The sequence below is a fragment of the Sus scrofa genome, chromosome 2 (genome assembly GCF_054392235.1).
Source record: "Sus scrofa isolate SSC_HxYL_T2T_F1_AM1 chromosome 2, Sscrofa_HxYL_maternal_Yorkshire_Landrace_v2.0, whole genome shotgun sequence".
Classification (NCBI taxonomy): domain Eukaryota; kingdom Metazoa; phylum Chordata; class Mammalia; order Artiodactyla; family Suidae; genus Sus; species Sus scrofa.
This window is the reverse complement of record NC_139384.1, coordinates 99,709,252-99,737,249: the sequence shown is the minus strand read 5'-3', so window position 1 is coordinate 99,737,249 and position 27,998 is coordinate 99,709,252. Positions and strand designations below refer to the sequence as shown.

At 40.6% G+C, this 27,998-nt stretch overlaps 3 protein-coding genes across 20 annotated transcripts in view; 2 read left to right on the top strand and 1 right to left on the bottom strand.

Moving 5' to 3' along the window:
• MSH3 (mutS homolog 3) overlaps positions 1 to 1,848 on the bottom strand; it is a 197,439-nt gene extending 195,591 nt beyond the window's left edge. For 10 of the 15 annotated variants that reach the window (XR_014838122.1, XR_014838129.1, XR_014838126.1 and 7 more), the window contains exon 1: positions 1,549 to 1,848. Coding sequence is in view for 4 of the 15 variants with exons in the window: in XM_085013913.1 (XP_084870039.1) it covers positions 1,549 to 1,752 (204 nt within the window). In the remaining 11 variants the exon portion in view is untranslated. Of the gene's footprint in view, positions 1 to 1,545 lie in introns of all 15 variants that reach the window. The other 5 variants (XR_014838120.1, XR_014838121.1, XR_014838123.1 and 2 more) reach the window with 1 other exon arrangement.
• Positions 1,592 to 26,199, top strand: DHFR (dihydrofolate reductase). Of its 4 annotated transcripts, none has more exons than XM_021079627.2 (6): positions 1,592 to 1,732; positions 2,452 to 2,501; positions 5,432 to 5,537; positions 11,760 to 11,886; positions 14,875 to 14,990; positions 25,184 to 25,410. In XM_021079627.2, the coding sequence occupies exons 2-6, from the start codon at positions 2,477 to 2,479 to the stop codon at positions 25,260 to 25,262; spliced, it is 453 nt and encodes a 150-aa protein (XP_020935286.1). In that variant the 5' UTR covers positions 1,592 to 1,732; positions 2,452 to 2,476; the 3' UTR covers positions 25,263 to 25,410.
• LOC146405610 (uncharacterized) overlaps positions 2,452 to 27,998 on the top strand; it is a 98,924-nt gene continuing 73,377 nt past the window's right edge. The window contains exon 1 of the mRNA XM_085013936.1: positions 2,452 to 3,153. The gene's annotated coding sequence lies outside the window, so the exon portion shown is untranslated. The remainder of the gene's footprint in view (positions 3,154 to 27,998) is intronic.

Here is a 27,998-nt window from a genome sequence, read left to right as displayed (position 1 = left end):
ACCTGTTATCTCTAATCTCAAAACTTGGATGTATGCAAAATAACTTAAACCTTACTTCTCAATGACAGCAAGGTCCTTGCCATCCACTGTCACACAATCATCTACTTAGAGCTAGGAGTTAATTGTTTTTACCATCATCAGAGACAGGGTGGAGAATGGCAGGTCAGGAACCGGGGCACATCAAGCCCTGCTAGAATTAGAATCAAGGCTGCTACTTGAGTTTTCTTCATTCCATCAGCCTTCCCCATCTCAGATTATGAATCACCCTACTTACATATATTAGGTAAAATACCTTTAAGAAGAAAACTAAAATTTAGAAAAAATGAATCTAGATAATGAAAGAACAGTATCATTTTGGAATGTTGATAATTTCACAGTTTTATGTTCAGACTTGGCTGACATTCACCACTGAGGATGCCACAAGATTATGGACTATATGCTGGTAGAAATCCTGCCAAAGACTTAAGTCCCTCACCAAACAGCCTCTAGATGGGAGGCATAAAATAAATTCTTGGTGAATTCATGAAAACGTAGACTATGGTCAAAAAAACAAGGACAGGAGAGGGGCAATCACTCTCCTGAAGAAAAATAAAGGGAACAAGACTTTGAAGCAGCCAAACCATCACGGTCTTAAAACTGGGAGGGTGCCTAAAAGCCAATCTGCAATCCCCTTCAACATTCAGTTTAAGAAATGCTGTACCAGGGAGCCCCAGGGAGGGTTCACCCTTAGGCCTTCCCCCTGTGGCAGTGTCCCTGGTTTAACAAGAAAAAAAAAATCGTTGCTGTGGCTGTGGCGTAGGCCAGTGGCTACAGCTCCAATTAGACCCCTAGCCTGAGAACCTCCATATGCCGAGGGAGCGGCCCTAGAAATGGCAAAAAGACAAAAAAAAAAAACAGAAACCTACTTATTTTACTCAGTGGAAGGGTGGCGAGCAACAGGAAGAATCCAACGACTAACCATCACACCTGCGCCATATTAAGAAACTTTATCCACCCAAACTGTTTTATCAGACTTTATCATCTGAACTACAAGGAGTGCAGTCACGGGCGAAATGCACAATATGACTTTTACTGGTAATCGCTTGAAACATTGAGCAAACCTGTTGCAGCCTTAAAAACTAAAGATTTAAGGGCAGTTTTCTTCTAGTCACCTAACGACATACAAATGTGATAAAGTTCCTGTTCAACCCTCGACCTAGAAAAGGGGGGGGGGGACGGAAATTAAAAGACATAGTCTTCTGCCCCTACTCTCATCAGAATGGGAGTCAGGAAACCTGAGTTTCTGTCTCGTGTAATCTTAGCCTCAAGTCTATTGCCCCAAGCGTAACATCACCCTAAAATCTTTGAACTGCGCCTAGGATGAAGGAGGACCCGTCTTTTCCCTCCTCGTCTTTCCCGAGCCCCGCCCCTTCTCATCTGGCCCAGTCATCTCGCCAATTCTCGCGCACGGTCCCCGCCTCCTCCCGCTCCACCTACAAGCACCCCCATCTGGTCCCCCCGCCCCTCGCTTCCCTCCGGCCCCGCCCCACCCCGGACCGAACCCACCACGTGTGACGGCAACTGAGGCGGGAGAGTGGCCGCTAGGGGTGCTGCGGAGTCAGAGTCAGGGGTCACCGTCTCGGCTGCACCCGTAGGGGCGGAGGTGGATTTCAGGCTTCCCGTAGACTGGAAGAATCTGCTCAAAACTGCTTGTCTTGCAGGGGCTGAGCTGGCAGCTGCAGCGCCGCCAGAGGTCGGCTTCCGGCGCGACATCGTAGGTCAGGGAGTGTCAGCCGGGGGGCAGGCCCAGGCCGAGCTAGGAGCGCGAGCCCGCGGCCGCAGTTCCCGGGTGTCTGCGGGCGCGAGCACGTCGCGACCCTGCGGTGCGCCGGGACAGGGGGCGTGGTGAGGGCGGGGTCTCTCCTGCACAAATAGGAGTGGGGGGGGCGGGGTGAGCGAAATTTCGCGCCAAGCTTTGGGGGAATCCCGGTGTTGGTGTAGCCAGTTGTCTCGAAAGTGTTTACAGCCGCCGACATGGTTCGTCCGCTAAACTGCATCGTTGCTGTGTCCCAGAACATGGGCATCGGCAAGAACGGGGACCTGCCCTGGCCCCCGCTCAGGTACCTGCGGGGCTGGGGGTGGATCGAGCGTGTGGGATCGGAACTGGCGCTGGCAGATTGGGGCAACTGGGCCCCGCCAGGCCCGGCCGACTCTCGGAGAAGATGGGGGGTTTCGTGACCTGCGCTGGCAGGAAGTAGATTTGGGCTTCCTAACGCGTCAAGAGCCTGGCGGCAAGTTATTAATTTCGGTCTCGCTCCTGCTGTCCCGAAAGGCCTTTTCCCTTGCGTCCTACCCCTGAGCAAAGTCCGAGTCCTGGAGATTCTCCCCAGCGCACCGTTTGTCAGTGCGTTAGAGCTTAAGCCCAAGGAATCACGTTCGGAGTAACTCTATATATGTTTCTCTAACTTGTAGGAACGAATACAAATATTTCCAAAGAATGACCACAACCTCTTCAGTAGAAGGTAATGTGAGATTTTTTAAGGATTCAAGTTCGCGAAGGGTCTTGCCTGAGGAAGCTTACCGGTGCAAATGTTACTTAAGTGAAAAGTTTTTCATGTTAGTCTGGGACCTTTTGCCCTATCATAAATGGTGTATGCAGTTCCCAGGAGTCATCAAACGTTTCACTGTTTGGAAGAAATTTCTTTGAAATTTTTTGTGAGCGCACATACAATTGAGGTATTGGGCAGAATAGGCAGTTAGGTAGAAGCGTCTCTGGAGGTTAGCGCTTGCAAAGGAGATTAAAAGAGGCCTTTGAAATAGCTGCTGGAAGAGATGATAGTGTCTGAATGGCAAGAGGGTAAAAGTCAAAAAAATGGTTACAAGATTCTCGGTTTGGTGATCAAAAAATTAAAGGAAGGCATCAAGGATGAACTCTCAGAAGGTCTAAGTAACATGGAGAATAAAGGAGTGGCGAATAGTCTGGAGCTGTAATGATAACAGTTTTTGAAGTGCTTGTAGGATACCCAGGATAATTTCAGGCACAGGAACTAGATGAACTGAGTCACTGGAGAGAAGAGGATAACCAAGGAAAAGAATGTAGACATGAGGGAGAGGACCGATTAAAACCCAGGTGAGGGAGTTCCAGTTGTGACACAGTGAAAACGAATCTGACTAGTATTCATGAGGAAGCACTTTCGATCCCTGGCCTCACTCAGTGGGTTAAGGATCTGGTGTTGCCATGAGCTGTGGTGTAGGTCACAGACGTGGCTCGGATCCCGAGTGGCTGTGGCTGTGGCTAGCAGCTGTATCTCTGATTTGATTCCTAGCCTGGGAACTTCCATATGCTGGGGGTGCGGCCCTACAAAACAAAAATAAATAAATAAATAAATAAATAAAACCCAAGTGAAGTGAGTCAGAAAGAGAGAGACAAATGCCATAAGATATTACTTTTATCTGGAATTTAATACACGGCACAAATGAGCCCTTCTACAGAAAAGAAACAAACTCATGGACTTGGAGAATAGACTTGTGGTTGCCAAAGGGGGTTGGGGAGTGGGATGGCCTGGGAGTTTAGGGGTTAGTAGATGCAGACTGTTGCATTTCAAGTGGATAAACATGAGACCCTGCTGTATAGCACCGGGAACTATATCTAGTGACTTGAGATAGAACATGATGGAGAATAATGTGAGAAAAAGAATCTATATATATATGTGTGTATGTATGACTGTCATTTTGCTGTACAGCAGAAATTGACAGAACAATGTAAATCAACTATAATGAAAAAATAAAAACCTAAAAAAAAAGTAAAAAAAAACCATAAAACCCAAGAGGCATGTATGTTTGTTCTTTGGAGGAGGAATAACAAACAGGGAAACAGTAAGTCAGAAAAAAGCAGATGCAGCATAACTTTAACAGAGCAGATAAAGGTTGGGAAAGGTTGGATGTGGTCCTTGGGCCACTTTATGGAGACGCAATAGCAAGAGCTTGTAGCTAAAGAATTGACATGAACCACTCAAGAATCCTAACTATGGTCTGGTAATAGGAATAGTATCCCATGCCTGGCCTGTTTGCTGGTTTTCAGTATATATACTATTTCTTGGATGAATGAATGAAAGGGTACCACAGATGCCTTGGCTTTTTTTTTTTTAATGTCCCCCTCTGTCCTTCACTCATCATCTCTACCTTAGTTGTTAGGGCAGGACTGTTCCATTTTCCTCATCAGAATTCCTCACCTATTAGCTCCATTATTTTGAACAGTTGATATCTCCTTATTGAACACACAAAGCTCTGTCCTTTAAAATATAGTACATACTGTATAAGGTAAATTATAGGGGTTTTTTTGCATTATTTTTGGAGGAAGAAAATTTTTTCCAACATTTGGAGGTAATATTTATAAGAGTAGTGAATATGAAAAGTGTTTGGTCTTACTACTTTTAGTTTGTAAATGTTAGTGTTTATAATAAAATCAAACTAATGATGATTCTCCAAGAAAATAGTTAAATTCACTCCCTTTGAAAGTCTGTCAGGGGAGTTCCCGTCGTGGCACAGTGGTTAACGAATCCGACTAGGAACCATGAGGTTGCCGGTTCGATCCCTGGCTTTGCTCATTGGGTTAAGGATCTGGCGTTGCCGTGAGCTGAGGTGTGGGTCATGGGTCGCAGACACGGCTCAGATCCGCGTTGCTGTGGCTCAGGCGTAGGCCGGTGGGTACAGCTCCGATTGGACCTCTAGCCTGTCAGAACATATCAAGAGTCATAGAAATATGTGTGTTTCCTCTGACCCAAATATTTGACTCCCAAGGTTTTTTCTCCTAGGTAATTAAACAAAAATGGAAGCTCCATGTGTAAAGTTTTTGTAGAAGCTTTATATGTTAAAGAGAAGCATAGAGGCACGATTGATAATGTTTTCAGCTAATTACATGGAATATTAGGCAGCTGTCTTTTTAAAAGTATGACAATGTAAATCCACAAAATATGCAAATATGAATAATACTCTGACATCAAATAGTTACTCACAGTCCATATTGGATGCTGAGCATTGTTCTAAGTCTTCAATCCCACAACTCTAGAAGTAGGACTACTGTTATCTCCATTTTATAAACAAGGGAGGTAAGGCACAAGAGATAAATTTGATTTGCTTGGTAGATGAGTACTTTTGACCCAGAACTTCAATTTGAGTACTTTTGACCCAGAACTTTTGCTTTTATAATAGTCTACATGATTACAGTTGATTAAAAGTATATTGAGTATAAGTTGGATATAAAGCGAGTACTGTTCTTAGATAATGGATGACAAATAGTAAATTTTGGTAAAGCTGTTTTAAATTTTAATTTTTTAAAGCAGATCCACTAGGTGTCACTATGACAGTCATATTTGTGCATATGTATGTATATGAATATATATATATACATATTCTCCCAAAATATATTTATTCTTTCCATGTGATTTTATAGGCAAACAGAATTTGGTGATTATGGGTAGGAAGACCTGGTTCTCCATTCCGGAGAAGAATCGACCTTTAAAGGACAGAATTAATATAGTTCTCAGTAGAGAACTCAAGTAAGTACTATAACATAAATTCACCACAAGAAAATCATGTTCCATTTCTTATGGTAGAGGTCAGTACATGACAAAATAAAACAGTATGAATGTAACTATGGATGAAGCTGCTTACTATCATAACGGTGATTACAGAAAATGAACATGCAGTTATTTATGCCGCATGAGGGCAAGTTATTCTGTTACTTAAGTGATCGATTTCATCACCTTGACAAGTTACATTAAATCTATGATAACAGATTTGCAAATTTCCTTGAACTATTATTCAGTAGAATTAAATATCAATTATATAATCTAATAACTTTTCCCTAGTTTCACATAAAATCAAAATACACGTTTTGGAATTTGCCAAAATTAAGCAGTTATCCCCTCTCTGGACCTAGCCCTTAATACAATAAGATGTAAATTTTAGGATGGGCTAAAAACTGGTCATAATCCTTGCCCTGTTACTTCTAGTTTACCACAACACTCAAGTAGTATTTTGTACTTAGTTTACCAAGTGTCTGAAGGTTAAAAATTTCAAAGTGTTGGAGTTCTCTTGTGGCGTATTGGCATATCTGGTGTTGTTACTACACAGGGTCACTGCTGTGGCGCCAGGTTCCATCCCTGGCCCAGGAATTTACACATGCTGCAGACACAGCCAAAAAAAAAAAAAAAAAAAATTTCAAAGTTTTGAAATGGAAGCATTTCCTAGGGATTCTAGGAAGTGTCTCCAGTTGGCCTGTGCTAGGAATTTTCCTGTCTGCCAGTCTAATGTTGAAAGAGATAGTTCCAGGTGCCTGGAAATGCCCTGGGGACTTGGCAAGATGCGAAGTGGGGAGTGGTGGGTTTAGGTAATAATTTTGAGACTGTTGATCAGGGCAGCTACAGTGCTTTGACCTTCACTGAAGCTTCCGTGTCATATCCTGCACAGATGAAGCATCCTGATTTCTATTTTGTTTCTTTTTGTTGTTGTTTACATTGGTCTTAGCCCACTAAAATAACTTCCTGAGTCTCAAGGGATTTTGAGGGTGGGGGTGGGGTCACTTGAATTATGCCTTAAGGGGAAGTTTGGGATTGGCATGGTAATTATTCTTTCTTAAACTAATAATGTAACCGAAAAGGAATGCAGTATCCTGGGGCACTGCTTGCCTAATAACAATGGTCATAGCATTCCTTTCCCAGGTGTATCGGGCTCAACCAGAGCAGGAGAATTAGTAGAAGATAGATGGATGGATGGATGGATGGATGGATGGATAGATAGATAGATAAAAGAATTTGATTGTGGGGAATTACACAATTGTAGGGGCTGGCTAGGCAAGTCCAATTATCTGTAGGACTGGCCATCAGGAAGAGTAGGCTGGAACCCTCTAGCAGGTGCCGAAGCTGCTGTCCACTAGGTAATATAGGGAGCCTCACATCTGTTCTTTTTTTGGGGACCTCCCCCAGGGCTTGTGGAAGTTCCCAGGCCAGGGGATCAAACCCACCCCATAGCAATGACTCAAGCCACTGCAGTGACTGCCAGTTCCTTAACCCACTGTGCCACAGGGGAGAGCCTCAGTCTGGTCCTAAGGCCTTTCAATTCCTTGAATTAGGTCCACCTAGATTAAAGTCATTTAATTAGCAACTTTAAACACATCTACCACATACCTTCACAACAACACCTAGGTTAGTGCCTAAATAGCTGAGTACTTACTATAGCGTAGCCAAGTGAATACATCCAAGACCATCAAACCGTGGAAGGGAAAAAACACTACACAGCTGTAGCCTTAACAGACTCAGGCTTACATAGGTTTTTCGCCCACATCTCTCCTAGAATGGTATAGGTTAAATACCCGGAAAATAGTACCCCAGAATATTTGCGTCGATGGGGTGATGGGGAGTATGATGTGCATCTTGCCATCTGCCCCCATCTTCATGCTGTTCTCTTTCTCTTGGTTGCTAGGATATTCTGATTATCTCTTTACTTGGTAGAATCCAAATTCACAGACTGTATTGCCATTCCCAGAGACTCTTTAATAACATATTCTTGAATACTACTCAAGTTTATTTATGGCTAGCTTGAGCTAAAATCAACATAAAACATAAAGGAATCTCAGTGGGGGAGATGTTCAGTTGAGCCAGCATACCTCCTCAAATGATGGGTCTAATTCCTTCTTTATGATCACCTGTGGTATATGTAATTTGATTTAGTTGTTTCTTATATATATAAAACATTTGTTGGTACATTTCACGTGTCTGGGTTTTCTTTTTAATATAGAAAACATGAAATCTTTATTAGCAAGCACACTAAGGAAATAGGGATATCAGGGGAAAAAATTTAGAGTTTATTTTTTTGCCCTTCCTTCTGCCTCCCTATTTACTGGTCAGTTCCACACATATCCCGAACACCTTCTGTGCTCTGGGCACTGCCAAATCAGGACTGTCATCAGGTCCTGAATACAAAGGGAGAGATTTGCGGAAGTTCCCATCATGGCTCAGTGGTTAATGAACCCAACCAGCATCCATGAAGACACAGGTTTGAGCCCTGGCCTCACTCAGTGGGTTAAGGATCTGGCATTGCCAAGAGCTGTGGTGTAGGTTGAAGATCCCTGGTTGGCTGTAGCTGTGGTTGTAGGCCGGCAGCTGTTGCTCCTATTTGATCCCTAGCCTGGGAACCTCCACATGCCACATGTGCAGCCCTAAAAAGACAAAAAAAAAAAAAAAAAAAAAACCCAAAGGGAGAGATTTTTGCCTATGTATTTACACTATTGCTCATGTAAGCTTTTAAAGATACTTAGTTTTTCACCACCATCCTCAATGTAAAAAGAAACTGATTCTTCCAGGTAACCCCCAAATTTGCTGCTACATACTAGTCATTTGGGGTAATGATTTCCTTAATAAGGTATAGGAAAAAATGCTTTTCCAAAGCTTTCTAGATAATCAGATTTTGGCTTTTAAAGAAATATGCAGCCACATTTAGAAAATAGGCATTTTATTAAACATGAAACATAATAGTGATCATGTGACCCAACAGTTCCACTCCTTGAAATGTACCAAGAGAAATGAAAACATGATTACACAAAAACTTAAACAGAAGTGTTCATAACATCATTTGTTCATAATAGCCAAAGAGAAGAAACATCCCAAATATCTATCATCTGATGAATGGATAAACAAAATGTGCCATATCAATGCAATGGAATATTATTCCACAGTAAAAGGAATGAAATACTGATATATGTTAACAACATGAATGAACTTTGAAAACCGTACACTGAGTAAAAAAAGCGACACATAGAAGGCCACATGATTCCATTTATACGAAATGAAATGTCCAGAGTAGGCAAATCTATAGAGACAGAAAGTAGATTATTGGTTGCCTGGGAGTGGGAATGGCTGATAAAAGGTTCAGGGCTTCTTTAGGGGGTGATAGGAATGTTCTAAAAGTAGATAGTGATGATTGTATAACTCTATGATTATAATTTTAAAAATTGCTAATTGTATACATTAATAGGGTGAATTGTATGGTCTGTAATTTATATCTCAATACAGAGGTTTTTTAAAGTCTTGGCACTCAAAAATCAAAGAAGTTTTACTGCAATGCTGTAACTCTGACAGCCTCTTTAGAAAATCCAAAATTGGAGTTCCCGTCGTGGCGCAGTGGTTAACGAATCCGACTAGGAACCATGAGGTTGCGGGTTCGGTCCCTGCCCTTGCTCAGTGGGTTAAGGATCCGGCGTTGCCATGAGCTGTGGTGTAGGTTGCAGACGCGGCTCGGATCCCACGTTGCTGTGGCTCTGGTGTAGGCCAGCAGCTACAGCTCTGATTCAACCCCTAGCCTGGGAACCTCCATATGCCACGGGAGCGGCCCAAGAAATAGCAACAACAACAACAACAACAACAACAAAAAAAGAGAAAAGACAAAAAAAAAAAAAAAGAAAATCCAAAATTGCCTGCATGATACAAGACGTTGTAAATGGTCTTCAGTCCATGAAAGTTAGCTAACGTTTCATGGTATAATATTTTTTTTATGGTCTTGCTATATTATTCTCCACAGTGATTAAAGCTTTCTCCTCTTCCTGAAACTCCGGTTCTCTCCCCACCACTCACATACTTGGTAGCAAAGACTCACCAGCCTGGTTTCTCATACCTGCTCTGGCACTTGTTAACTTTGTGGCTTTGGGCTGTATTAACTTTAAGCCTTGCTGAACCTCAATTTCCTTATCTGTGAAATGGGATAAATAATGAAAACTTTTTAGGGTAATTTTGAGGGTTAATTAAAATTTTACATAAGTTTCCGGGGCACAGAAGTTACCCTGCAACTGTCAGGTTCTAACCCTCCAATCTTTGCTACTTTAGCAACATTACCTTATTTTATAGCATATAGAGAATATTAGTATTAATGAGATCACAATGAGCAGGTTCATGATCTTATTTTCACCTTAACCTATCACTTTTTCCTGCATTCTCTCAATCTTGAAGCAAAAAAAAAAAAAAATCCCCTACTTTTAAAATCAATCCCTTTCCCCACCCCCAGCATTTTATTCTACTCTTTTTTTTTTTTTTCTGTGCTGTGAAGAGGATGATAAACACTGGTTCAATTTTTGGCTTATTTTCTCTCTGTTGAGGGTCTGATGTTTCTTGTGAAACATTTCTAAACCACTAAATAGCGACATTTTGATGAAGCATTTCCTCCAAGTCCTTGTTATACCTAAAATCTGAAACAAATCTTTAACCTGTTTTTTTCCTTTTCGGACTCACTACAAAAGAGCAAAGAAGTACTCTTTACTTTAATCCCTTGGCCCATTCTCAAGCCGTTGTTCCACTGTCTTCACAAAATGATTGCCCCCTTTCTCCAAAGTCCACACCAACCACTAATACCATCTTCTAAATCATTTTGTGTAACCCGCCAACTTCCAGGATGCCCGCTTCCAGTTTTCCTCATATGTCAGTTCCTAAATCACCATTTTCTATTGTCTCCTATCTCCGTCAGCAATCCTAACTTCAGCATTTTCAGTTCCTAAAACCATCTTGACTCCTTCAGTCATTCTAGACTGTGTTCATTAACTAGACTCTCCCCAATTTCAAATCTATTTCTTCCGGATTCCGTTCTTCCCTCAAACAACCTGGTCCAGCCCAGTCCAACCTAGTCACTGCAGCTACCCTGATACCTTAGGGTATCCCTTGGCTCATTTAACTTGACTTTGGTCTCCATGTCTTTTTCCAGCCTTGAGTGAAAATATATTTGGGCTATCTTAACTCCTTGAGAGATGACAGAGTGAAGTAAGTGAAATATATATCAAAGAGGTGAAGGAGAAGGCAGCAAAAAGAATGAATAGTCCTCATTAGCTCTTAATTAATCATTGATATAACTACTAGTTCAGGCAATCATATTATTAAAGTATCAGACTAAAAACTTAACATTGCATTGTAATTCCTGTTCTCTGTCTTAATTATTCTAAAGGCCAATTCTGCATGTTTATTTATAAAGGGAATTGCAAACCCTCACCAGACAGTTTAAGAGGTTGGGAGAGATTGAGTCAGTCAGTGAAATTGACTTTTTCCCCTTTGGGGTTAATTACAAAAGTGATAACATGCTCATTTTTTAATATTTCATCTATTTCTATATTGTTTGAAACATAACAGTCCTTACCCCATATCCCAAAGGCAACCACATATTAACAGTTTGAATATCATTGCAAACTACAGTCATTCAAACACATCACTCTTTTACCAACATTTTATCATGAAAACTTTCAAATCTATGGAAAGAACTTTACAGCAAACACCTGTATACCCACCATGTAGATTCTACACAAATATTACCATTTGACTATACTTGTTTTATCATCCATCCAACCATCAGTCTTACTCATTTTATGCATTTCAAATTGCAGCCATTATTATATTTTTCCCTAAATACGTCACAATACATCTCACTAACTAGAGTTTAATATTTCTTCACTATTTTCTACTTTTGAAGTAAATACTATATACAATGAAATATACAAGAAGTATTCTAGTTATTTTCCGCAAATATCATACACTATCTCAAGTGGTTTTGTTTTTGATTCATTGTGGACATATATGTACAAGTGTGGGTTGAATTATTGGTCATGGGCCATACTGTTGTTAAGTGCTTTTTATTGAAAGGTTTCATATTTATGATTTTCATTTTATAATGACTGCTTCCTAAACAAATTACTTGACTAGTATAAATGAGTTTTATAGAAATTATATGGAATTCTCTTTTATTCTCAGGGAACCTCCACAGGGAGCTCATTTTCTTGCCAAAAGTCTGGATGATGCCTTAAAACTTACTGAGCAGCCAGAATTAAAAAATAAAGTGGACATGGTTTGGATAGTGGGAGGCAGTTCAGTTTATAAGGTAAGTAAAGGTAAAGAAATAGGCTACCCTCTTTTTTCAGTTTCCCTGCCATTTGAACTTTTTTTTGTTGTTGTTGTTGTTGTTGTTGTTTTGTCTTTTTGTCTTTTGTTGTTGCTATTTCTTGGGCCGCTCCCGTGGCATATGGAGGTTCCCAGGCCAGGGGTTGAATCGGAGCTGTAGCCACCAGCCTACGCCAGAGCCACAGCAACGCGGGATCCGAGCCGCGTCTGCAACCTACACCACAGCTCACGGCAACACCGGATCGTTAACCCACTGAGCAAGGGCAGGGACCGAACCCGCAACCTCATGGTTCCTAGTCGGATTCGTTAACCACTGCGCCACGACGGGAACTCCTGAACTTTTAAAAAATTAAGCCATGAGCAAAGGAAGCATATTATTTCTATTGTAAGTTAGACATATTATCCATTTGAATTATTCGCTCTTTGATACTATCATACAAACTAAATGAAAATGTAGAAGTAAGTTTTTAAGTCTGGACCAATCTACTTTCAATTCAAAATAGTTTATGTGTCCAATTTTAAAAATATTCTGAGAATCGTACCTGCACTGCATCGTTTTCTCCTCCTTGGACGTGCCCTAGATACACTGAGTTATCCCTTTTCTTCAAGGATAAATATGTCTCCTACTAAGAACAGGCTGTGGCTCTCAGTTGATATATACTGACTAGATATATATAAACCTGTTAAAAGCAAAAAACATTCCCTCAACAATTTTCATGTAAAGTGAAATATAGGAAAAGTGTTATATAATTTCCTATCATAAGGGAAGAAACTATGTTAAATAGAAAATATTCCTTTTTCTTGGTACCAGATGACTTCAGCTTTAAAAAATTTTAAGTAAAATAAATAGAACTTTTTTGTTTTTCTTGTTACAGCCATACCTGTAGCATATGAAAGTTCCTGGGCTAGGGGTCAAATTGGAGCTGCAGCTGTAGGCCTATGGCACAACCACAGCAATACCGGATTCCAACTGCATCTGTGACCTACACCCCAGCTTGCAGCTATGCCAGATCCTTAACCCTCTGAGCGATGCCTGTATCCTCTTGGAGACTACCTCAGGTCCTTAACCTGCTGAGCCACATGGGAACTCCATGGATAATAAATAAAATTTTATACCTCTTTTATAACACTAGTGAAAGATTAACATTTATGGGGAGAAAAAAAATTAGCCCCTACCTTTTGATGGCTTGTAGTAACATATGAACACTGAAATTATCATAGAAAGAAGAGATATGTCAGGATCCTAGATGGGATTATAAATTCTGTTTCTTTGCTTCCTGTTTCTACAACCTTTTATATTCTATTCCAAATATTCTAGTCCATCTTTCTATTCTATTCCATCTATTTGTAATGGGGAAAAATGGACATTTTCCTTTGATCTTTTCAGCCAAGTATGAATTTCTAAGAAAACAAGTTATTTTGCTCAATGCAGATCACATTTTTGAATGATTCAATACCATAGTGACTTGAAAATGTATTCTTTAACCAGTAGAGGCATTTAAATAAATTTATATCATTTGATATATCTATATGTATGTAAATAATAAAGAAATAGGGGAGTTCCCTGGTACCCTAGCAGTTAAGGATTCAGCCTTGTCACTGCTATGGTGCGGGTTCAGTCCCTGGCCCAGGAACTTATGCATGCCATTCACGTGGCCAAAAAACAAAACAAAAAAAAGAAAGAAGTAGGATTCCTAAGTGATTAATTTTGCATTATCCACCTACCTCACATCACAGTGGCTTGTAGAACACTTGGGCCAATTTGCCTGTTTTATAAATAATGTTTCTTTGGAATACAGCCCTGCCCATTGGTTTAGTGTTGTCTTTGGTTGCTTTTGCCCACAAAGGTCAGACACCATATGGCCCACAAACCCTAAAATACTTACCATCTGTTCCTTTACAGAAAAGGTGTGCCATGTGTCGTTAACTTTGATGCAGACCTTCAAATGCTGCTGGGATTAGTCCCTTCAGTTTTTCTAATTTTTTGTACAGTAAGAATTAGTAAAGGAGTTCCCGTCATGGCTCAGTGGTAACGAACTCGACTAGTATCCATGAGCAAAGGGATTCAATCCCTGGCCTCGCTCAGTGGGTTAAGGATCTGGCCTTGCCATGAGCTGTAGTATAAGTTGCAGACGCAACTAAGATCCCGAGTTGCCATGGCCATGGCGTAGGCCAGCGGCTACATCTCGGATTCGACCTGTAGCCTGGGAACCTCCATATGCCTCAGGTGCTGCCCTAAAAAGACAAAAAAAAGGTAAGGCCAAATGCAATCATTAGAAACAGGAGACAGAATAAATTACTTACTAGCATTATAACCATCTGCTGAGAAATTGAAGTATTATTAAATTTTATGTAAATTTCCGAAATATGCCTTTGGGATTTTCAGTAGTCAGCATCACATGAAATTACACTGATTTAACCATACACTCATATGTAAATTTTTCTGTGAAGGGTAACTAGATAATGTGAGGTTTTTAAATCTTAATTCTGAAAGAAAAGCCAAAGAAAAAAGACAGAATTGAATGCTTAAATGAAAAAAAGGAGTTCATGTAAGCAAATTAGAGGCCAGTATATGTATGCACTCACCCTTGTAGTTTTTGGGTTTTGTTTTTATTTTGGCCGTGATCACAGCATTTGGAAGATCCTGGGTCAGGGGTTGAACCCCTGCCACAGCAGTGACCCAGGCCCCTTCACTGACAACGCCAGGTCCTTAACCCTCTGTGCCACAAGCGAACTCTACCTTTGTAATTATTGTTAATGATTTGTACCATTCTCAATTAAGTCATACTTTTGCAGGGCCCCAAACTGAAGGAGAGGGTAATGAAATAGCATGCTTTGGAGGTATCAAGTTTTGTGGCATGTCTTTAATACCTAGTATAAACTTGACTGTAATTCAAACAAAAATATTAGAGTTTCTGTGTCTTTTGAAACAAATAAGAAAATTGATGCTTTTTGTTCTATTTCAAAGGAAGCCATGAACAAGCCAGGCCATATTAGACTTTTTGTGACAAGGATCATGAAAGAATTTGAAAGTGACACATTTTTCCCAGAAATTGACTTGGAAAAATATAAACTTCTCTCAGAGTAAGTAAAATGTTATTAGTCTGAAGCACCTTTGGATTTCCTGCTTAATTCTAGAAAAGAGAATGTCTCTTCAGATTGAATTCAAAGTAGTAATATGTTATATAGACAAATAATAGGAATTTTTGGATATCTGCTTGAACAGACTTGGAATTATTACCAGAGAGTAGTCATTAGTTCATTCTATGAGATCTCTGCTGATTCAGCATCAGACATTGCCTTAGGCACTGGGGATACAGTGTTTACCAAAACAGATGACATCACTGCTCTCTAGGAATTGACATTCTTCATGGAAGAAGAGGATAGCAAATAGCAGATAAACATCCAGAGAGGTGCTGTGTGGGGAATTAAGTATCCTTCTGTAGTAGATTCTGTGTAGTGAGAAGTCCTCTCTGAAAAGTGTCATTGACGTTGAGATCTAAATGGCAAGAAGCCAACCAGGCAAAGAGCTGGAAACCAGAACTAGCTAGTGCAGAGACCTGCGAGCAGGAACAAGCCTGGCATGAAAGCCACCGTGGTCACTGTGAGCAAGGGGAAGGCTGAAAGGGATCAGACCAAGTGCAGGTTTAGACGGTTCTGAATAGAGGGTGATACTGTTTACGGGTGATGAGCTAGAAGGGGCAAGAGCGAGGCAGGAGACCATCAACAGTAGTTCAAGTGAAAGATGAAGGGACTTGGTTAGTGGTGGAGGTGGAAGAAGAAGGTACACCTGCTTTACCATGTAGTTGTGATTTTGGAATGAAACTGTCTGATACTGAAAACATTTTAGTTTAAAAGCACTTTTCTGCTGTTGGCTTTGGAGGGTAACAGATCAAATTAATTATATCAACCCTTTCGACTAGCTCTTAATACATTCTTTCAAATATTCTCAGATGAAAACAGTCAATATTCCTTGAGCACAAGTTGGATTTTGGAAATACCTCCTAAAGAAACATTCAGAGTCGGGAGTTCCCGCCGTGGCTCAGTGGTTAATGAATCTGACTAGGAACCATGAGGTTGTGGGTTCGATCCCTGGCCTTGCTCAGTGGGTTAAGGATCCAGCATTGCCATGAGCTGTGGTGTAGGTTACGGACGTGGCTCAGATCTGGCGTGGCTGTGGCTGTGGCATAGGCTGGCGGCTACAGCTCCAATGAGACCCCTAGCCTGGGAACCTCCATATGCCGAGGGAGCAGCCCAAGAAAATGGCAAAAAGAAAAAAAAAAATTCAGAGTCAAGTCTGAATAAATAGATGGCCAAGCTTAAAATAATAGTATATTTCTTTATAGAGTAATAGGTAATGATCTTGAATCAAATGAAGTGTGACTGATTTTCCTGGGCTCTTAACTAGCTCTAAAGAAAACTGAAAATTCTAAGAACATTAAAAAGTCTCTAAACAGCTAAAGTATAGGCTTTTGCTTAGAGTTTCCAAAGGTGACTATTTAGAAAAACCTCACTTAGTGATTTCACATATTATTTAAAAAGTGGCTCTTTTTTTGTCCCACCTTACTTTCTGTCGTACTGTTTGATTTCTGATTCTCACATTATGTGACTATTGATCTCTGCTAGCCCTCATTTCTTACCTCTCTTTTACTACTAACAAAAAGAATAAATTGCTCTATGAACCAGCTTCATACTAGATACCTGTCCAAACCCTGTCGCTCTCCAGCATACCTCTTTCCAAAGCTATGACCCGCCAGGATCCTTGATAACTTCAAACGAATACAGTTTTGGCGCTTTGACTCTTAGAAAATAAAAAAATTAACATCTAAGAAATGATTCATACATCACAACATTTACTCTTTTGTAATTCAGTGGTTTTCATATATTCAGAGTTGTGCAACTATGACCATAAGCTTAAGTTCACATCATTTTCACCACTCAAAAGAACCCCGGTACACATTAGCAGTAATTCTGTTCCCCTCCCCTCCTAGCTCTAGGAACCACTAATCTATTTTCTATCTCTATAGATAAGCCTATTCCAGATGTTTCATAACAGAATCATATAATCTGAGGTCTTTCTTGGAATTGCCTTCTTTCATTTAACATCCTGTTTTCAAGGTCATCCATGTTGCATGGCAAAAGGCAGTCTATTATATAGCAGATATACTCATTTTTTTTTGCTTTTTTTTTAGGGCCACACCCGCAGCATATGGAGGTTCCCAGGCTAGAGGTCAAATTGGAACTGCAGCTGCCGGCCTGCGCCAGAGCCACAGCAACGCCAGATCCGAGCCGCATCTGCGACCTACACCACAGCTCACGGCAATGCCGGATCCTTAACCCACTGAGCAAGGCCAGGGATCGAACCCAAACCTCATGGTTCCTAGTCGGATTTATTTCCGTTGAGCCACGACATGAACTCCACTCCTTTTTTTTAAATGGCCTCACCTGCAGCATATGGAAGTTCCCAGGCCAAGGAATGAATCCGAGCTGCAACTGTGACCTACAGGGCAGCTGTTGCAACGCCGGATGCTTTAACTCACTGTGCTGGGTCAAGGATCAAACCCATGCCTCTGCAGCGACTCGAGCTACTGCACTTAGGTTCTTAACCCACTGTGCCACAGCAGGAGCTCCAGATATACTGTATTTTATTCATCCATTCACTAATTAGTAGAAATCTGGTTTGTTTCCACTTTTTGGTTAATATAATGCTGTTGTGAACATTCATGCACAAGTTTTTGTGTGGATGTGTATTTTCATTCCTCTTGGGTATAATCTGGAAGAATTACTGGGTCATATGGTGACTCTGTGTTTAATATTTTGAAGAATTGCTAAACTTTTGATAATGTGACTGTCCCTTTTTACATTTCCACCAGCAATGTATGAAGGTTCTGAATTCTCCATATCCTTGCCACACTTGATTTTCTCTGCCTTTTTGGTTAGAACCATCCTAGTGGGTATGAGATGGTGTCTCATTGTGGGTATGATTTTTTTTTTTTTTTGTCTTTTTGCTATTTTCTTTGGGCTGCTCCCACGGCATATGGAGGTTCCCAGGCTAGGGGTCAAATCGGAACTGTAGCCACTGGCCTACGCCAGGGCCACAGCAACGCGGGATCCGAGCCGCGTCTGCAACCTACACCACAGCTCACGGCAACGCTGGATTGTTAACCCACTGAGCAAGGGCAGGGATCGAACCCTCAACCTCATGGTTCCTAGTCGGATTCGTTAACCACTGCGCCACGACAGGAACTCCGGTATGATTTTTTTTTTTTTTTTATTAAAGTATAGTTGATTTACTATGTTGTGCCAATTTCTGCTCTACAGCAAAGAAATCCATTACCTAATCCAAGTTCACAGGTATTTATTCCTCTGTTTTCTTCTAAGAGTTTTATAGTCTTAACTCTGAAGTCTATGATCCATTAGAATTAATTTATATACTGTGTAAGGAAGAAGTCCAAGTTCCTTCTTTTGTAACCAGCTCTCCAATTGTCTTAGCATTGTTTGTTGAAAAGCCTATTCTTTTCCCCCATTGAATTGTCTTGGCACCCTTGTTGAAAATCAGTTGGCCATAAATATGAGGGTTTATTTCTGGACATTCAGTTCTATTCCACTCATCTACATGTGTATCTTTTTTTTTTTTCCATCTTTTTAGGGCCACACCTGTGGCATATGGAAATTCCCAGGCTAGGGGCCAAATCAGAGCTGTAGCTGCCTGCCTGTACCACAGCCACAGCAACTTGCGATCTGAGCCACACTTTCAACCTACACGGCAGTTCAAGGCAACACTGGATCCTTAACCTATTGAGCAAGGCCAGGGATGGAACCCTCATCCTCATGGATACTAGTCCGGTTCGTTACTGCTGAGCCATGACGGGAACTCCCTACACGTGTATCTTTATGCCAGTACCATACTGTCTTGATTGCTCTTGTTGTGTAATAACTGTTGTGATCAGGAAGTACAAGTCCTCCAGCTTTGTCGTTTTGACCACTCACTGTTCCTTGCATTTCCATATGATTTTATGATCACCTTGTCACTTTCTGCCAAAAGGCAAGCTCAGATTTTGATAGAGATTGTATTGCATCTGTATGGAGAGCATGGCTATCAGAGCAAGGTTAAGTCTGCTGAACTATGGACATTTGATGTCTTTCACCTTATTTAGGTCTTCCTGAATTTATTTTAGCAGTTTCTTAGCTTTCAGTATACAAATCTTGTACTTCATTGTTAAATTCGTCAGTATTTTGTCCTTTTTGATGCAATTCTAAATTGTCTTATATCCTACAACCTTGCCAATAAACTCATTTATTCTAATCGTTAATGGATCCCTTTGGATTTTTCTATATATCATTTGCAAATAGAGATAGTTTCGCTTCTTCCTTTCTAACCTGGATGTTTTTTATTTCTTTTTCTGGCTGAACTGTCCTGGCTAAAACCTCCAGTACAATGCTGAATAGAACTGGCAAGAGCAGACATCCTCGTCTTATTCTTAGCCTTAGAGGGACAGCATCCATGAAATATGATGTTAGCTGTAGTGTTTTTGTACATGCCCTCTATCACATCAAGGAAGAGCTCCTCTATTTCTAATTAGTTGAGTGTTTTTATCTTGAAGGAGTCTTACATCTTGTTAAATATGGTACATTACGTGATTTTTCTGTTAAACCAGTCTTGCCTTTTGGGCATAAATCTCCCTTGCTAGTAGTGTATAATACTTTTTCTTTGTTGCTGAATTAAGTTTGCTTATATTTTGTTGAGGATTTTTACATTATGGTCATAAGGTATCAGTCTGTAGTGTTTTTCTGCAGTGTCTTCATCTAGTTTTAGTATCAGGATGGTGCTAACCTCACAGAATGAACTGGCAAGTATTCTCTCCTCTTCTGTGTTTTGGCAGAGTTTATAAAGGACTGGTATTAATGCTTTAAGTGTCCTGGAAATTTTTCATGGTGAGTAGACCGAGATAGGAAGTTGCCATGCCAAACAAAAATGCAAGGAAAATGCTCCAAGATGGACATTCTAAACAAGGCTATGGAAGAAAACAGAAAGTCTCTTCTTCCACAGCAGCATGCGATGTTCATCTGTCCTTCCAAGCTCGTACTGACATACTGAGAGCCTCTGTAACATGGGGTGGAGGGAAGCCTCCTAAGGAAGAAGGGGAGACCTGAAGTAGATCAGTCTTTCGTGAAAGAGAGAAAAAGGGAACTTCTGGGGCAAAGAAAATATATTTTGTCCCTGGAAGTCTGTAACATTGTTCAGTTCCGGAGCTTTCTTTCCAAATCTGTGTACATTGAGCAACTTAGAATTGCCTCCCTGCTGTCCAGAAATGAACTTGAACCATTGTTTGCTCCCCTTTGTTCTTTCCCCGCAGCTGCCCGCTTGGTTTAGATGCCCATTATCCCTATCCCTGGGCTTCTTGTGGTTACGTAGGTTTCACTTCCAACACATTATCTTTTATTCACACCACACTTCCTGGTAATAAAAGCCCTAGTATAATGAAATAAAGATGAAAGAGGACTACTGTGAAGCAAGAAGAAACTAAATTAAAATGTAGATGAAGCCACAAGTGGTAAGAGTCTAGAAAGAGAGTATTAGCAAAGCAAGATGGTTTTACTTTGATTCTCCCTTTTTTCCCAGTGGGTGATTGTCTGTGCAATTGTTTTTTTGACAGCACCATGCCAGCCTGTCCTCTGAGGCTCTGCCCTCATTCATCCTGCCTGGAAGAACGCTTTCTATCTCAGACTATTTCACACTAGGCTCCAACCAAACCCACCAGGCAAAATATTTTATACCAATAGTTTTCCCACTTAACGAGCCCCAAATAGGCTTCTCCTTCAAGTTAGCAACCTTCCCTGTGACCATGGAGTCAAAGAGGATTAAAGACCAGACAAGGCCTTTAAGGAAGTAGTTGGCTCCAGAGCTGGGACAGATGCTCCTCACCAGTGGACGGCTGCAAACAGGTTTCAGATGGGCTGATGCTTCCTCTTCCGTTCCCATTATTTCCTGACTGTTCAGCAGGGTCCTGGCACGTGTGTCCTTGTTACTTGTATATCCCTCTCCTCCTGAGCCTGTGCTTCCTGTAGGGTCATTTTGTTTGAGTTATGTTTTGGTTCTTATTAGATAAACTGTTTCGAGAACTCTCTCTGCCTCTTTTTTAGACCTTCCATCTGATCATCTCTGCATTGTTCTCATGATCCTTTGTCAGTTGGAATCTTATGATTTTTCACATTTATTTGTGTCCATGATGCTTAAAGATTCTAGAGGGAGTCTCTACCTGGGTGGTTCATACAAGTGGGTGGTATTTTCTTTCTTTTTTTTTTTTTGTCTTTTTTTGCTATTTCTTGGGCCGCTCCCGCAGCATATGGAGGTTCCCAGGCTAGGGGTCCAATCAGAGCTGTAGCCACTGGCCCAGCCCAGAGCCACAGCAACGCGGGATCTGAGCTGCATCTGCAACCTACACCACAGCTCACGGCAACGCCGGATGGTTAACCCACTGAGCAAGGGCAGGGACCGAACCCGCAACCTCATGGTTCCTAGTCGGATTCGTTAACCACTGCGCCACAACGGGAACTCCCAAGTAGGTGGTATTTTCAAATCCTGTTAGACTTAAACTTAGGATGAAAGGTAGGTGACTCTTCGTTTGTTCTTCAGGAAAGAATGAAACTGTGATTCTGAGGTAGCTATAATCATTATTAAAACAGACTGAACATGTGAATATTGTAGAAAATAAAATTAATCTTTTTTTATTTTTTTATTTTTAGGGCCACATCTGCGGCATATGGAAGTTCCCAGGCTAAGGATCGAATCCGAGCTGCAGCCTCCAGCCTCTACCACAGGCACAGCAATGCCAGATCCGAGCCATGTCTGCGACCTACACCACAGCTCACAGCAACACCGGATCCTTAACCCACTGAGCAAGGCCAGGGTTGGAACCTGCAACCTCATGGTCCCTAGTCGGATTCGTTAACCACTAAGCCACGACGGGAACTCCAAAAGTAAAATTAATCTTAAGCAGAATCAAACTTTAGTTTCACAGAGATTAACATGAATACCATGGCTAGTGACCATATTCAGCCAATAATAGAGTTATTTCTAAGTCATTATTATTTATGGTTTTAGAAGTGATTTTGGTTGATACTTGATATTCTTGATAATTTTACATACACACAAATATAAATGTTGCTTTTGGTGATTCATCTCAACAAACTAAAATTGTGATTTCAAGTTGGCCTAGTAAAATCATTTCTTTAAAAGAAAGGTCTGTACTGCTACTAAAACAGCAGAACAGAAACAGCTTAGGAAATTGTTAGTAAATAGAAACATGGCTTCTTCCTCTGAAATATTAATTATTCACCTTTTTCTTTTTCTTATACATTATTACGCTATTGTTATTTCAGGTCTCTATTGATATTTCTTATCAGAATGGCATAATCTCTAATTACTCAACAAAAGGTTAATACTTATTATTATTCAGCACTGTGCTGGATATCATAAGAGATTTAAATTTTGCCCTTTGTTATCTCTTCTTACAAAGAGTTTGAAAATAGAGGAGAAAAAAAACTCATAATTTTAATGGATAACATTTGTAGAACACTTAGTATATTATCAGGCACAAACTCTTTGTAAGGATGAAGACTTTGTATTAATAGCTAAGCACAGAGCAGAGCCAGAGTCAAACACAAACCTGATTAAACCAAGTGTTCCCTGCCCCCCCGCCACCCCCAGCGTACTGGATACAGCTGGCACCATGCTCTGGAAATGTTCCCAGATTAGGGTTGTAGATGGGAGTAGTCAGAACAACCTGCAGTGGAAGACCTGGGTGTTGGTTTTGGTGGTGGAAGAGGGTTTTGCTTGTTCAGTTTTTGTTGTTGTTGTTGTTTTTCCAGTGAAAAATAATTTTTTATTGTGGTACATGAGACCACAATTGAGATCTACATGAGACCACAATTGAGATCTACATGAGATCTCATGTACCACAATTTTTTATTGTGGTACCTGAGTCAACAAATGTTTAAGTGTACGTTGTAGTATAGTTAACATAGGCACAGTGTTACACACCAGATCTCTAGCACTTTATCTCTCGCTGAATTCCTTCTGCGGAGGCATGAGGAACCTGAACCTCAGTGCGTCCAGACACTCATCCTGTGTCACCGAAACTTTATATACCCTTTGAATAGCTACCCCCTGTTTCCTCCTTTCCCCAACCCCTGTGACCTTTCCTCTACAGTCTATTTCTATGAGTTGGACCACTGTAGATTTCTCATATAAATAGAAACATGCAATATTTGTCCCTCTGTGACAGACATATTCCACTTAACATAATGTCCTCCAAGTTCATCCACGTTGTTGCATATGGCAGGATTTCCTTTTTTTTTGAATGCTGAATAATATTCCATTGGATGAGTATACATTTTCTTTATCCCTTCATCTGTCACTGTTGCTTCCATATCTTGGCTATTGTGAATAAGACTTCAGTGAACATTGAAGTGCAGATATCGCTTCAAGAGCTTGACTTCACAAAACAAGAGAGAAGAGTTAATGAGGATGTAGAAAAACTGGCACACTTGTACTCTGTTGGTAGGAATGCAGAATGGTGCAGCCACTTTGTAAAACAGGATGATGGTTCCTCAAAACACTAAAAATAGAATTACTGTATGATCCAGCAAACCCACTTCTGTGTATGTGTGTGTCTGGGTTTTGACTTAGAAGCTGGAGGGAGCACAGACCTAAGTGAGCATCAAAGAAGATCAGATAAACAGTGATTTGCACCGAGAATTTGCAATAAACTACACAGGAGGGAATTAGAGCAGTGTGTTATCCAGTGATTAAACAGAAATCAAGAATCACCTTGCACACTACTTATTAGAGAAATGTACATCAAAACTACAGTGAGGAGTTCCAATCATGGTGCAGCGGAAACTAATCCAACTAGGAACCATGAGGTTGTAGGTTTGATATCTGGCCTCGCTCAGTGGGCTAAGGATCCTCCATTGCCATGAGCTGTGATGTGGGTCACAGATGCAGCTCTGATCTGATGTTGTGGCTGTGGCTCCAATTCGACCCCTAGCCTGGGAACCTCCATATGCCATGGGCACCGCCCTAAAATAAAAAAATATTAAAAAAAAAAAAAAAACTACAGTGAAGTACCGCCTCACACCAGTCAGAGTGACCATCATTAATAAGTCTACGAATAGCAAATGCTGGAGAGGGTGTGAGGAAAAGGAAACCCTCCTACACTGTTGGTGGGAATATAAATTGGTACAAACACTATGTAAAACAGTATGGAGGTTCCTCATAAAACTAAATATAGAACTACTATATGATCTGGTATTCCCACTCCTGGGCATATATCTGGACAAAACTATAATTCAAAAAGACACATGCACCCACATGTTCATAGCAGCACTATACACAGTAGCCAAGACATGGAAACAACCTGAATGTGCCTCAACAGATGAATGGATGAAGATGTCATATTATACACACACACACAGATTGGAATACTATTCAGCCATAAAAACAGAATGAGATAATGCCCTTTGTAGCAACATGGATGCAACTAGAGCTCATCATACTCAGTGAAATAAGTCAGAAAGAGAAAGGCAAATACCATATGATATCACATATGCAGAATCTAAAATAAGGCACAAAAGAGCCGATCTACAAAACAGAAACCAACTCACAGACATAGAGAACAGACTTGTGGTTGCCAAGGAGGAGAGGGGAGTGAGTGGTCTGGGCTGGGAGTTTGGTTAGTAGGTGCAGACTATTACGTTTAGAATGGATGGGCAATGAGGTCCTCCTGTATAGCACAGGGAACTATATCCAGTCTCAGGATAGATTATGATGGAAGATGATAAAGGGAATGTATATGTATATATGACTGGGTCACTTTGCTCTACAGCAGAAATTGGCACAACATTGTAAACCAACTATACTCTACTAAAAAAATTTTAAATTAAAAAAAGAAAAGGATCTCCAGGCACCACACATAACTTCAGTTCCACTCTAATGGCTAATGGTTATATTTTTTCTTTGCTCACACAAGAAATTCAATACCAAGTGTAAGACTTGCAAAAAGGTGTTAAATTTCATACTGACTGATAGAGGGGAAAGATAAAAGAAACTGTTAACAGTGGTTAGTTTGGGGGAGAAAAATTAGGAATGAGAAGAAAAGAAGGAATAATTCTTTTCATTTTCTGACTTTCTATAGAGTTTGAAATTTTTCTTCCTATTTGTATGTATAGTATATTTGCATTAATATTTAATTATACATCTTTTTCCTTTATAGATGTTCAGGAGTTCCTTCTGATGTCCAGGAAGAGAAAGGCATTAAGTACAAATTTGAAGTATATGAAAAGAACAATTAATGTGAAAGTGTTTTCTGACCTATTTCACACCCTCTCCCTCTCCCCAAAATGTATTTTTTTGTTGTTGTTGACTTTGGACCTATGGATAACTATTTCAAAGCAGTTTGCTTTTATTTGCCATTCATCTAAACAAGACATGTATCAGATACCCTTTGTGAAACATTTCTTGCTCTGTCTGAATGCCCATCAAGAGCCAGGAATAGGTTACCAGCACCTGCCTAGAGTAGAATATCTACTATCTACCAAGACAACCCAGAGTGGGAGAGTCCCCTGGCAGCATGAGTTGAAACCAGGGCCTGTAGAGATAGGAGCTAGACAGATGGGTCCAAGGGTGAGAAATAGATTTTACACAGAAGAGCTAGAACTCAGTTATTAAAATTAGAAGAAAAGAGGGACTATGAATTATTCTATGTGTATCACACATCTGAGAAAAATTCTGTTCATTCACACCAGGGAATCTAAGTTTCGAATTCGAGGATAGTCCTTGGATGCAGTAAGGAGGCAGGTTTGAGACAGCCTTTTCAGTGGTTAAAAGGGTAGATCTGAGACCTTTAAAAATGTTTAGCAAAGATTTACATGATTATATATCTAGAAAAAAATAGCATTTTCTGCCTTATAAATTCGTACAACCTTTTTAGAGTGTAAGTTAGCAACATCAAGTAAGATTCAACATACTCTTCAGAGTTCCCATTGTGGCACAGTGGAAACGAATCCAGACTAGGAACTTTGAGGTTGCAGGTTCAATCCCTGGCCTTGGCTTAGTGGGTTAAGGATCTGGTGTTGCCGTGAGCTGTGGTGTAAGTCGCAGATGTGGCTCGGATCTAGCATTGCTGTGGCTGTGGTGTAGGCCAGCAGCTGTAGCTCCGATTAGAACCCTAGCCTGGGAACCTCTATATGCCACAAGTGAGGCCCTAAAAAGCAAAAAAAAAAAAAAAAAAAAAGATTCAACATATTCTTGGTTTGGACCCAGAACTTCCACTTCTAGAAATTTGTCCTGAACAAAGGGATGAACCTAACAGTTTTTGTTAAAACATTTTTTTTTTTAACTTGGAAACAACCAAATGTTGATTAATAATAACTAACCAGCAGGTCTGTTAAATGTATTATCTGCAGCAGTTAAAAGAAGTACTGACAGAAACATGACACAAATTGCTGAGTAAAAGAAGCAAATTGTATATAATACTTAAAGTGTTTGATAAATGTTAATGTAGGGGGGAAGCATGCGCAAACTGTTGACAGTATCAGAGTTGGGGGTGTTATTTTCTGCATTAGGTATGTCTGCTGTGATTCAGTTTTTTGAAGCATTATACACTTAGCTTCATGAAAAATTACTTAAAATAATACATTGAGCCCTTTATGTTTAGCAGTAAAATTAGGAAACAGAACATCAAGAATAAAAAGGAATGTTCTAAAATCTTCCATAGAGGAAAAAAGAATAGGAATCAGTACTGAATAAGACTTAAAACCCACAAGAAAACAGTGGTGCTCTCCGCAAGGAACATAACCAGAAAACTATTAGTATCCATAATTTATAGATCTCAGATAAGAAAAAGAAGCAAACCATTTAGAGAAGAGGAAACACAAATAGCCAAACATACACGTCAAGCAGAGCCTCCCTGCCGGCCCACTTGCATCTCTCACAAGCGTCCTATCTTAATAACTATTTCTTGCCTATCACTTGCTCCTGCCTGGAGGCATGAAGAACCTGAATCTCATTGAGTCCAGACACCGGGGGCCCCAGATGGCTGCCCACCTCCAAACAGCACATCTCATCCCAGAGGAGAAGGAGGATGGGACACACCCTCAGACTCCAGAACCTTTTGACCTTATAGGGTCAAATACTCCCTTACCCGGATACCAAGGAGGAGCTACTGCTCAACGAAAGAGAAGAGGGTCTTTTCCCAACCCCACTCCCCTTGGATTATAAGAATGTAGCCCACCTAATCCTTGGGGAAGAGCCTCCTTGCCTGCCTGCTTGCATCTCTCACAAGCACTCTTATCTTTTCTTTTTTTTTTTTTTTTTTTTTGTATTTTCTAGGGCCACACTTGTGGCATATGGAGGTTCCCAGGCTAGGGGTCCAATCAGAGCTGTAGCCACCAGCCTACACCACAGCCACAACAACGCGGGATCCGAGCTGCATCTATGACCAACACCACAGCTCCCAGCAACACCAGATCTTTAAACCACTGAAGGAGGCCAGAACCCACAACCTCATGGTTCCTAGTCGGATTTGTTCATCACTGAGCCACGACAGGAACTCCACAAGCACTCTATCTTAATAAACCTATTTTTTGCCTATCAAAAAAAAAGTACACATAAAGATGTGCCTTCCCACTAGTAACTGGAGAAATGCAAATTATAACTACAAGGAGGTAACCATTCACATACATCAGCTGTGGCATTCTCACCAACACTTGACAGTGTCAGATGTAAAAATGTGGACAGTATTAAGGATGAAGATGCACTTAGTCTTCAACCCAGCAGTTCCACTCAAAACTAAGAAAACCTTATACATTGAAAGGTTTGTAGAAGAATGTTGAAGCCTTGTTTATGATGGTGAAAAGCAAAATTACCTGCAAGTCCAGTGACAAGAAAGTGAGTACATTACTGTCTTCGACTGGGTTTCCCACAAGCAAATGCTAGGACTAGAATTTGAGTGAGATCAGCTTATTTAGTAAGTGATACCAGAAAGCACCAATTGGTATGTACACAAGTAAAACCAGGACAGTAAAGAA